The following is a 12,155-nucleotide window of genomic DNA, read 5'->3' on the forward strand; positions in this document are numbered from 1 at the left end:
AAAACGCTTTTTAAATATTAACATTAGGAAATGGCAGTTATTAAAAAAATTATAAATTCGATACAGAAAAAAATCCGCCGGTTTCTGCATGTTCGGAACGCTTTATTGTTAGCGGTTAAAGTAAAGTAAATTCTCATCCTTACGTATAAATTTAGTAAAAAGGTTTTAGGGAAGCATGGGCAAGTAGGTATTATGAAGAATGACAAGTCCGGGTTTGAGGAGTCGTTATTGAGACACTATATTTTTTTTCTACTGTACGACTGTAATTTTTGAATTAAGATGTCTTATACCAAACTGCAAATGGGTATTTTTAATGTACGGGCTCCCAACTCAACTATAATATTCATTTCGATACAGTTTAGTCAACTATAATGAAAATGACCAATTACAGCTCTTCGCGGTCAAGAGGGCGAAACAAAACCATAGCTCAAATTAATTATTAATTTTAGGTTGTAATAGTAGAAACAATTGGGTAATAAATCAGAAACGCGCATGTGACACCCTTAATATAGCAACATCCATAGACTACGAAAACCACTTAGTGTTGCTTGTTAGTCTCCATAGGCTACGGTGGCCAAAATCGGGAAAACAACTGTCTAAAAATTTAATTTAGCGCGGAGCAAGTACCAGGGCCTCATGAGTTACGAGAAGGTGTCATTGACCAACCAACGCGGCGGCCGGGGCGCGTACCAGTATTATGAAGATATCGCGGCTGCTCCCGTATCTTAGCTGTATACCAGGGGTCACCAATTAGTTTCTTCAGGGGTCCGATTTTTTAAAATAATGTGACCATCGGGGTCCGTTTCTACTTGAGTTTATTAAATATGTATTAACATTATATAGGTCGGCGGTCCGCATCCGTACCGCGGTCCGCCATTTGGTGACCCCTGCTGTATACTTTTGGTTTGGTTTAATTGTTTGTATGATTCTACTAGTTTAAAGTATTATTTTTGTTGATTCGTAGAAAAAGTATTGTATACAATATTATAGTGATATAATCAAGCTTTTCAATCTAGTACCTTACTTATACTATTGCCTCTGTTCATAGTCATGATCAAAAAAATTAAGGCGTACCGTCAGAGCAGACAAATGCGAGCGGGCGGGTAGCGTACTCGAATGCGCGCGATCACAGTCGCGGTACGGCCCACACTGCCGCCACCGTATTCCCCCGTATATTATGCTAATGTGTGCGTGGCAGCGCGTGCGTACACGGCGCCCGGCGCGCACGCACACATTCAAGCCGGCAGCGGCACATTTCTATGAAGATTCACTACTGTTCTTATACTGTGGCTGCGCGGAGCTGTGAAGCAGAAAATGTCCGATAACCTGATAGATGTAATAACAACTTGTAACCATTTGCCATATCAGTGTATGTATTCATATGTATTATGAAAATATTTATATCTTAATAATACGTAACTTTTTGTTACCTTTTATATTTCACGAATTTCTGAATATAGTACCTAATCATTATCTTTTAACGTATTTTTTTACCTTTTTGTGAAATGCTAATTTAAGAGCCCAACAACGTGCACACTAGCGCCACTGCTAAATAATCGTGATTATTTAAATTTAACGACATGTATTTAAAAAAGGGGCCGCTACGGACTGTATTGTGTATTTAGGTACCTTTTGAATACATCAAACTAGATTTTATGTTGCTGGATTCGTCGATCTATGAGCTCAAAACAAAAACGGCCGTTTTAACTTTGGACGGGTAGATTGACGAATCCAATAACATAAAAACTAGTTTAATGTATTCAGCAGTGGCGCTAGTGTGCACGTTGATGGGCTCTTAAAAACCTGACCCCAACAAAAAAGAAAAAAATACAAAAAGAAATTCCCTCTCTGGGATTCGAACCCAGGACCATTAGCTTCCTGAACTGGATTACTGCCAATACCCGCTAGGCTAAACGGGTTGTCAATTCTAATTACAATGGTATCCTACCAGAGCGCTAGTAGTATAAACGAACTTTTGAAAGGGACATTTTTTTGTATGGAGTTATCGTTTTTCTCCTAGTGAGTATTATATTCTTTGCCCAATACCATGCCCAACAACATACTAAAAGTTGGTAGCGGTTTCCGAATCTGAGCTATACTTGGTCAAGCAGAACTTGTCAGTAGAAAAAGGCGCGAAATTCATATTTTCTATGAGACGATATCCCTCGCGCCTACATATTTCAAATTTGCCGCCTTTTTCTACTGACAAGATCTGCTTGACCAAGTATATATATTCCCATAAGGCAGTGCACTACCAGCCTCACATGAACCATAGCAAAAAGCCGGGGCAACGCGAGGGAGATGATTATGAGTCTACTTAAACACGACGTTTGATGGTTATCTGTGGTTTGCATCCAAAACAAAATGCACTTTTTTACCTATGCTACTTCGCTTTGCTTGTATTAATGGCTGCGTGTGTACAGAATCTAATCTTAATTACTGCTTAAAAGTAATAAATGTAATCATTTATTATTCAGCGTCCAGAAAACATTATTGTATGTGTTTCGATTGTGTGTCATTATGACTTCATTTTATCATTATTGCTAGGAGCAGGTGAGGTGAATTCGCTTGTCAATAATCAAACAAAAGTAAAGATGAATGAATGAGTTATTACCGGGATATTGATATTCTGCGACCATGAACGGATAAATAATCTTGTGGTAAATATGCAACTATCAGATGGGAGCTGTATATCATATCATTAGTGTTCATAACATAGGTCTCCATCTGACTTCAAATTGTATTAGCTCGACGTAGGGATTTTTCTGGTTGGTTATTGAGCTATTTGGAATGTGACTTGAATATCATATAATACTAAAATGTCAAATCAGCCGCCTATTTATCGTCACTTAAGGTTTTCTATTCCTAACCTATTATGATAAATTATATCAGAATATTGTAATCACGTTCAACTTGTCTAATTTGTCTAAAAGTATATTTTATAAGAATATTATATCCTTGTAAAATATGAAATTCCAAAAAAAACTTGCAAATAAACAAAAAAGATGAGTACAGAATCATCAACTTAGCAGAACTTGTGCTCTCAGTAAGGTACTTGTGCTCTCACTAGGTAAGCATGGTCACTAATAATACTTATTAATAAATGCTTAGATACCTTTCATCAAATGTTTCAAACACTTATATTTTTGCCCTTGCTGGTATTTTGTATCAAAATAATCATCTCCTTAGAATAATACTAAATAGTAAGACACAGCGGCTATCAATAACTAATTACCTACCCATGTTGGAAGTACTCATTATATCACCCAAAATATCTTTTAGAAACAAGATTGTTACTAGACAGGGTCACTACCAAACCAACTAGGATATCCAGATGAGTTAAATGCAATTTGAGGCAAGTGCTGTATCTCATGCCATTGTTTTTTCTTTCATAAACAGAAGTCATCCGGAATAATTCATGGTTCTTATCTTATAATACCTACCTACTTTACAATATTTGTTTAAAAATTAGTGTTGCATCTCTTTCTTTAGCAATAAACATACCAATGCATGTCCATATTTGCACAAATATGGTAAAGTGTGTAGGTATCTTTTATGTGTATAATTCATACTTTGACTATTGAGTGATTTTGGGAACTTGATTAGATTAACTAATCAATGCCATTGACTCTGACTTGTAAACACAATGCATTTGAATTCTATAACCTGATATTTAAAACCATAAGCGCCACTTGCACCATTTCACTAGCCCGGGGTTAATCGGTTTAACCGGCAGTTACCATGGTTACCAGTACAATTTGACACTAGTTTAACGATTTAATCGCTTAACCCCAGGTTATTGGGATGGTGCAAGTGGCCCTAAGTCTATCTGCATGTTCAGTGTTACACTTCCTAGTGTTGAAAGTATAAAATGCATTAACACATTCACTGGTAATGATTCGGGTAATGCCAATCTTTCATAATTGAAAACTTGTGAAACAAATAAACTTTATAGTATGTTTATACATTGGCAGTGTAATGTAATAATGTAATCATCCTTTATTCAGCCAGTAAAGTAAATTTCATTTTTTTCTACAGTTCTTGCATATTTTATTCCTGTCTGTGTGCCACTTATTGGCAAAAGGCAGTGTAAGTGTTGACTAATATATGTACCTCGCCCCATAAGTTTCATGTAGGATGTTTTTGGGTAATTCCGTATGTCAAATAATTCCAAAACACAGATGAAAATGAATAATAATAATAACAAATGCCACCGCTGCCGGCACGCTTGGGGCCTGCGGGACATCATGCTCCGCCCACGGTTCCCGCTGCTGGTGGTGTAGTGCGTCGCATGCGATGGTCTCAAACAATGAATGAGAACGTCATGCGCGCCTACTATGGGGCTACAGAGGGGGGAACCGACTTATGCGCGTACCGTGTCCGAATGCTTCCACTGTTTCAGGCCCTCGAACCAACCATCGACGTGACTGCGCAACGGCTATCGGATCAGGTGCGAGTCATCCAGCGGCTAAAGCGGTTGGATGACTCGACACTTGATCGGCTTCGCCTGGAGGCTCTCTCTACTCGCGCAGCTTCCACCTCGGTGCGAGACCCGCCCGCCACATCGCCGGATCCGGTGCCGGCACCCGACCAGGCACCGGAGGCGCCGCGGGTAGATCTCTGTGCCGACGAGGAGGAGTTCGCGCAGAGTGTGAGTAGTACAGCCAATGAGCAACTGAGGAGGACTTTGGATGAGGCGATTACGCAGTATCGCTCCACACCCAATACTAGGCCACGATTACCACGTTTGCCTATGAATAGACACAATCTAGCGCTAATGGGAGCCCTAAACGCTTTACTAGAGCCATATTTGCGGACTAGTAAAGATTTAGATGATACGCACGCGATCATGTATTGCGGAGCCATCGCGGCGTGCCGTGTTGCACGAGTCAAGTTTCCGGACTCTGAACGTGCACCTAGGACCGCCGGGGGTGCCCCCGCATGGCAAATACGGATCGAGCGACGTATCAGCTCTTTTAGGACTCTTATCGCAAAGCTGATCTGCTTCAGGGGGGGCAACAATCGCCCCCGAGTAATGCGCTTTGTAAACCAGGCATTCGCGGGGACGGATACCAGGCCCCGCGACTACATGGCCAACATTACGGAGCGCATCGACTTTCTAAAGCAGAAAGTCTATGCATGGGCAAACCGTATTCGCCGCTACAGAGAGCGTGTGGACCGATTCCAGCAGAACCGTCTTTTCCAGAGTGACCAAAGGAAGATGTACCGAAAGTGGGAGGAAACCAACCCTCGTGCGTCCGACTCGCAGCCACCGGAGGCTACTGTCATGAATGACTTCTGGCGTAGCATCTGGTCAGTGCCTGTCGGACACACCGAGGGGAGTTGGATGAGTGTTGTCGAGCGTGAGTGCGAGTCCATCGAACCTATGGGGGCAGTCACCATCAGCCCCGATGACGTAAGTTGTGCCATTCGCACGGCCCAGAACTGGAAAAGTCCTGGGCCGGATGGATTGCACAACTTCTGGCTAAAATGGTTCCGATGCTCACACTCCTGCTTGGCAGCACAATTTCAACAAGCCCTCGAGCTTGGTTCTCCCCCACCTTCCTTAACAACTGGTGTCACCTTCCTGCTCTATAAGTCCGGTAGTACCACGGAAGCGAAGAACTACAGACCCATCACATGCTTGCCTACACTCTACAAGCTCCTTACATCCATTTTGAGAGCAAAAATCAACGCGCACATTGTCGCAAACAATATTTTGGCCTCTGCTCAAAATGGATGTAGGGTTGGGTCCCGTGGTACTAAAGAGCTCCTCCTCATAGACATGACCATCTGCCAACAAATCCGGCGGAACAGGGGGGCCCTCTCAGCAGCCTGGATTGACTACAAGAAGGCCTATGATTCGGTGCCTCACTCATGGCTGGAGAGGGTCTTAGAGCTGTATAAAGTTGATACAGCTTTAAGAGCCTTTCTAAGCGCGTGTATGAGGCAATGGACCACAGTCCTTCGTCAACCAGGAGGCGGGGATGGGAGCCCTGGCCCGCAGGATTTTATAAGGATTGAGCGAGGAATATTTCAGGGTGATAGTCTGAGTCCTCTGTGGTTCTGCCTAGCTCTGAATCCTCTCAGTACCTTGCTGAAGGATTTAGAACTAGGTTGCCGGCTTCGGAGAGGGGGTGAAGTCATTTCTCACCTTCTGTACATGGATGATCTCAAATTATTTGCACCAAATAGCCAAGACTTGGTGGAGCTACTGAAAACTACCGAAGTCTTCAGTAATGCCATCAACATGGAGTTTGGTGTCGATAAATGTGCGGTTATGCATGTACAGCGGGGGAAAGTTGTAAATTCAACAAATTTACAACTTTCTGAGACAATGTCTTTCAGATCCATCTCTGAATCAGAAACCTATAAATACCTTGGCATGTCACAGTCGTTGGGTATTGAGGAAGAAGGTATTAGACGGTCGGTGAAGGAGCGCTTTTTCAGTCGGCTCACAAAAGTACTCAACAGTCTTTTGTCAGGAGGCAACAAAGTGCGCGCCTTCAACGCCTGGGTAATGCCTCTACTCACATACTCCTTTGGCATACTAAGGTGGACTCAGACCGAGCTGGATGCCCTGGATCGGAGGGTCCGACAGCTGCTCACCACTCACCGTATGTTGCACCCACGCTCGTCTGTTATGAGATTGTACATCCCGCGGAAATGTGGAGGTCGCGGCTTTCTAAACGCCAAAAATCTCCACAACCGTGAGGTGTACAATCTCAGGAATTATTTCCTCAACAACGAGTGTGGGATGCATTGTGATGTGGTGGCAGCTGACAAGGGCCTCACGCCGCTCTCCTTGGCGAACGAGAACTGGCGCAAACCTGTAGTACTAAGCACCGAGGACCGCAAGGCGGTATGGAAGGATAAGCAGCTACACGGGCGGTTCTACAAGGCCCTCACGGGACCCGATGTGGACCTGCTCGCGTCGGTGAACTGGTTACGATTCGGGGACCTCTTCGGAGAAACCGAGGGTTTTGCCTGTGCAATTGCGGACGAAGTGATGATGACGAACAACTATCGGAAATATATCCTGAAGGACGGTACGGTCGACATTTGTCGGGCATGCCGCCGTCCCGGAGAGTCACTCAGGCATATTATCTCCGGTTGTTCTCATCTTGCTAACGGCGAGTACTTGCACAGACATAACCTCGTAGCCAGAATTATTCACCAGCAGCTTGCCCTCCTATACGGCCTTGTGGACCGCGAAGTGCCGTACTACAAGTACTCACCTGCGCCAGTTCTCGAAAATGGTCGTGCCACGCTCTATTGGGATCGATCTATCATCACTGACAGGACTATTGTAGCCAATAAGCCTGACATCGTGCTGATAGATCGATCGCAGCGCCGGACCGTGCTCGTCGACGTCACCATCCCCCATGATGAGAATCTCGTGAAGGCCGAGAAGGACAAGTCCAGCAAGTACCTAGACTTAGCCCACGAGATAACCGCTATGTGGGATGTTGACTCGACGATCATTGTTCCTATAGTCGTGTCAGCGAACGGTCTCATAGCGAAGAGTCTCGACCAACACCTAGAGAGACTCTCGCTGGGTGGTTGGATCAAGGGTCAGATGCAGAAGGCGGTAATTTTGGACACGGCGCGTATAGTACGTCGATTCCTCACTCTGCGGCCCTGACCACCGGCAGCTTGGACCCTGCCCCGCTGCCGGCGGCACCCTAGGTTAGGTTTTTTATAATGTGTTTATATATTTTTGTTATGTTTTGTAAGTGTTTTTATATTTTACTTTTATACTCACATTGTAAAACCCTAACCTAAGACCCTAATTGAATAAAGAGAATAACAAATTTAATCTCCTTTCGGAATTATCCTATGGCTTTCAAAATTTACTACCCGAATACACCTTATGTCTAATACAGGTCTACTAAATAAATTATTCACCCTTTGACCACCAAGTCCTGAATAATGGTTTCCAGGTGCCATGCGTAATCCTCAAAGTTTTATGTGCATTATTGTGCATCCTTGACAGTCAAAGGGTAAAAATAAGACTGGCTTAGAAGAAAGTGATTTTCATCTCATAAAGTGGAATCATACTATGAACCAATATGATTTTTATGATGATTATGTAAAAGATTCATCACTGCATATGAAAGTTGCATTATTATTTATTACAATAATAGACCAGGTATATAAAATAATTGAATTATCAATCAATACATGGATGTTGAATGATAGATATAATGAGTCTCATCTTATCAGCATTACAATAAATAACCTAAGTGCTGATATTCTTCAAAAATCTTATTGTTTTATGACTTAATTAGACAAATATCCTGTTGGGTCACAAATGTTTCAAGAAGGGATGTATTTCCTACAGACAATATAGTAGTGAATAATTTGGGTACATTTCACTAAGACTCATCAAATCATAAAGTTTAAAAAATGTAAAAGGTTTGAACATGCTTACAATATTCCAGCAAGCAAAATAGGCTTTAATGTTCATTTTTGTGTCCACTGGCAAGATGCTTAACACTAATTCATACTAAAAGAGTTTGTGACCTGTTTACTCCTTCCGGATATATAGTCATAATCCATCCTCTGAAAAAAAAATGTTTATTTTAAGTGACACGTAGGGTCATTGCGTCAGTTTACCGTCCAGTGCCTGTTTCCGTCCACTTGGCGTAGTTGCTACAAAGAATTGCGTATCATTTGAATATACAGGTATATATTCAAATTATACGCATTTCTTGAATATATAGGCTTATATTCAAATCATACTCAATTCTGTAGCAAATACGCCAAGTGGACGGAAACAGGCACTGGACGGTAAACTAACACAATGACCCTATGTCATTAACAAATTATTTGTGATTTTTTAGCTCATTTCAAGGGCATTTCCCATCTTATTAAGACACTTGTGGAGTATGTTAAATAGTAAAGTGCAGTGTTACCATCAGTTATGAACTTGCAGATTTTGAATTAATAATGCGGAGTTCAATATGAAGGAGATGGTAGGAGGATGCTGTGTGTGCTCGGACGAGCGTGGTTGGCCGGACAACCCGCTGGTGTACTGCGACGGGAACGGATGCACAGTTGCAGTTCATCAAGGTACAGAGAACTAACTCAATATTAGCATATAATATATGTATATTATATACATCAGTGTACGTTTCTTTCACTGGTATAAAGTCATTCCTTGCTTGCATGCCATAAATATGAACAAACTTAGGTTAAATACTGTCAGATTTTTCTAAACAAACTATGTGATGGGGAAAGATATACCTCTGAACCAGTATTAATTTTTTTCTTCATAGAGATTATTTTACTTTGTCAATAAGATTTGGTTTAACTAAAATATCTAACATTATATTGTTACCCCTTATTATTTAATATGTAGCTACCACAGACCAGCAAAGAAATAAGCTATGTTCATACATAGCCTATTTCTTTGCTATCTCATGATATGAGTGCTTGGACTGAACACGATCTCACACTCATAATGTTTGCGTCTCAATCGCAACCACGTCGCCAGTGTTAGTTTGGCCGTCGTGGACTAAACATTCCAAGTGGATTAAAATACCTTCTTGTACCCAACTTGTACCATAATTTGGTGCAGTAAATAATGCAAGGACCTAGAAGAAAACATATAATAGCGTATTATATCACCAAGAGCAAATGCAATAAAATATGTACTTAAGGAATTTCAAAAAATGCAATACAATGAGAACAATAGTGTTTTGACTCTTTGGCACGGCGTCATATCGATATTTAGAGTATAGTTCAATGACGAGCTCTATGAAGTACTGTGAACCGACTTTCCAAAAGATAACTTAGCTCATTAATAGTCATCCCTTAGAAAAAAGTTAACATTAGCTTTAACTTGTCCTACGACTCGTACGTATTTTACAGTCACTGATATGTTTAGCGTAGGTATCGCTAAATGGCAATGTATGCAATGCATTAAGTACGTACTTACCTTTTATAATCTTTGATACTTATGTGTTTTAATCTAAGATGTACCTAGTTTGAACCAGCGAACTTACTATGAATATTCTATGCGTAATAATAAAATATCATGTCAATGCAGGGCAGCTTGTGGCAAGCTATTAGATAGTAGCGACCACGTAGCCGAGTGCTCCTGGGTAGTTCTATCACCCGAAGGTGGTTGGGTGGGTGTTAGGTACGGGATTCTCGGCACCTGGCTTGCTTTTGCCGGCCGTCCAGAGTGGAATCGTGAAAACATAACTTTTAGCGTACCTATGTTTTTTCTATGTAGGTATAAATAGGAAATAATACCAAAAATGGAATTACTAATTAATTAGGTGTTCTGTGGGTTGCTCTAATAAGAAGAGTTTTTCGTCCGAAAAAACGAATTCACCCCCCGCATGCCATGAAAGTAGGTAGTGTTTGATCGATCTAGTCTTTTTTTTGTCGCTTCGGAAATACCGTGTAGTTGTCTTTTCTTGTAAGTTTGACATCCGATCCTCGGATCGGATCTGATTTCAAGATGTTGTATACTTCACTGATCTCTTGAAATCTTTAAGTCTGCAGCTTATTTTCGGATTGAACGGTGCTTTTTTCGGGCGGACAAGCTATCACGATTTTCACGGCCCTATCCAGTTTATTCCGGTCTTTTAATGAGAATTTTTCCCTTTGTATCTTCTTTTTAAGTTCGACTCTTTTTTGTCAGACTGTAGTAGGCTCCCGGACCGGCTTCAATTACATAGTTCGAGACAATATACACTTCAAATTGATATAACTAAAAATGTTAAAGTGTATTCGAGTTATTTGGGCACAGTGTAAAATGTCATTCAGGGTTAGTCTAGCTAAAACCTCATTGGCCTGTGGTGGCTACCATGAATGTGTAAATGCATATCAATACACTCAATTTTAAGATATTAAGTAATTATGATACACATTAATACGTATATGCAATTAACAATTATGCTCACTTTTTTTTTCATATAAAATGTACACCAAATAATATACATTGTTTCTCGATACTCCATACTTTGACATAAAAGGTATGTTAGGTTCCTTTGTAAAATATACATGTGAAAAGTTTTATTTTCTAGCCTGCTACGGTATAGTGACAGTGCCAACTGGCCCATGGTACTGTAGAAAATGCGAGAGTCCAGAAACCAAAGGGAAAGTGGTAAATAACAAACAGCTAGTAATGAATAAGTGATAAGAATAGTGTGATATGATAACAGTAATGATACCTTTGTGTGATTTTAGCGATGCGAGCTGTGTCCTTCTAAATCTGGTGCTCTCAAACGAGCCGATACTGGAGGCTGGGCTCATGTTGTATGTGCACTTTACATACCCGAGGTCCGATTCGGCAATGTCACGTCTATGGAGCCAATTGTTTTAAGACTGATTCCGCCCGAGAGATACAATAAGGTAGTTATAATTGGACTGGCTTTGTTTTGCCTTGCACCTATGTCATTCCTCGTCTTGGTTTTGTATGTACCGTACTCTTGTCGATTTTTTACAATTTCAGAATTGCTATATTTGTCAAGAATCTGGAAAAACTCATAGAGCTACTGCTGGCGCGTGTATGCAGTGTAACAAATCTGGTAAGCAGACTTACTCTTGTGGCAGTCATTCATTTGACACGTTAATAAGACCTAAATTATACATTTCTACATCAATGTAAAAAGGCAGAACTGTATAAAATTGTCTTCAGAAGGAAAGGTAACAAATAGTAATCTATTTGTTCCCTCTAATTCTGAAGACACTTAATTTCAAAACAAGGTGTATTTGGTAGGGTGCAAACAGCAGTTCCACGTGACTTGCGCTCAGAGCCTGGGTCTGCTCTGCGAGGAGGCCGGCAACTACCTGGACAACGTCAAATATTGTGGCTACTGCCAACACCATTACAGTAAACTGGTAAGTATTCAGTAACAGTGTTATTGCAATGTACAGTCAGCAGCATTACATTTGAAATCCAAATTTATATTTAGCTATTTCTGCTGCTGGCTATACTTTTCCGAACTTGGCCTATATATACTGATATATGATGCTGGCAATTCATATTGCCTTATTTTCCTAAATATTCGTATTGCATCTCATCTTCCATATAAAAGCAAAAATAAAAGAGAAATGCCAGGTTGTGTTTGCACAAATAAGGCGAAATGAATTACTATAAGAAAGGAGTTGGATATAATATTCCTGATTCAACGTTT

General features: G+C 41.0%; 1 protein-coding gene across 7 annotated transcripts in view; it reads left to right on the plus strand.

Moving 5' to 3' along the window:
- Nucleotides 1-2,315: 2,315 nt before the first annotated feature.
- Nucleotides 2,316-12,155, plus strand: part of LOC134804747 (protein AF-10) — a 453,368-nt gene continuing 443,528 nt past the window's right edge. For 4 of the 7 annotated variants that reach the window (XM_063777951.1, XM_063777952.1, XM_063777955.1 and 1 more), the window contains exons 1-6: nt 2,317-2,553; nt 8,939-9,075; nt 11,043-11,122; nt 11,206-11,370; nt 11,471-11,546; nt 11,738-11,859. In XM_063777951.1, the coding sequence (XP_063634021.1) occupies nt 8,967-9,075; nt 11,043-11,122; nt 11,206-11,370; nt 11,471-11,546; nt 11,738-11,859 (552 nt within the window). In that variant the 5' untranslated portion in view covers nt 2,317-2,553; nt 8,939-8,966. Of the gene's footprint in view, nt 2,554-8,938; nt 9,076-11,042; nt 11,123-11,205; nt 11,371-11,470; nt 11,547-11,737; nt 11,860-12,155 lie in introns of all 7 variants that reach the window. The other 3 variants (XM_063777954.1, XM_063777958.1, XM_063777957.1) reach the window with 1 other exon arrangement.

Source organism: Cydia splendana, chromosome Z (assembly GCF_910591565.1).
Source record: "Cydia splendana chromosome Z, ilCydSple1.2, whole genome shotgun sequence".
Lineage (NCBI taxonomy): Eukaryota > Metazoa > Arthropoda > Insecta > Lepidoptera > Tortricidae > Cydia > Cydia splendana.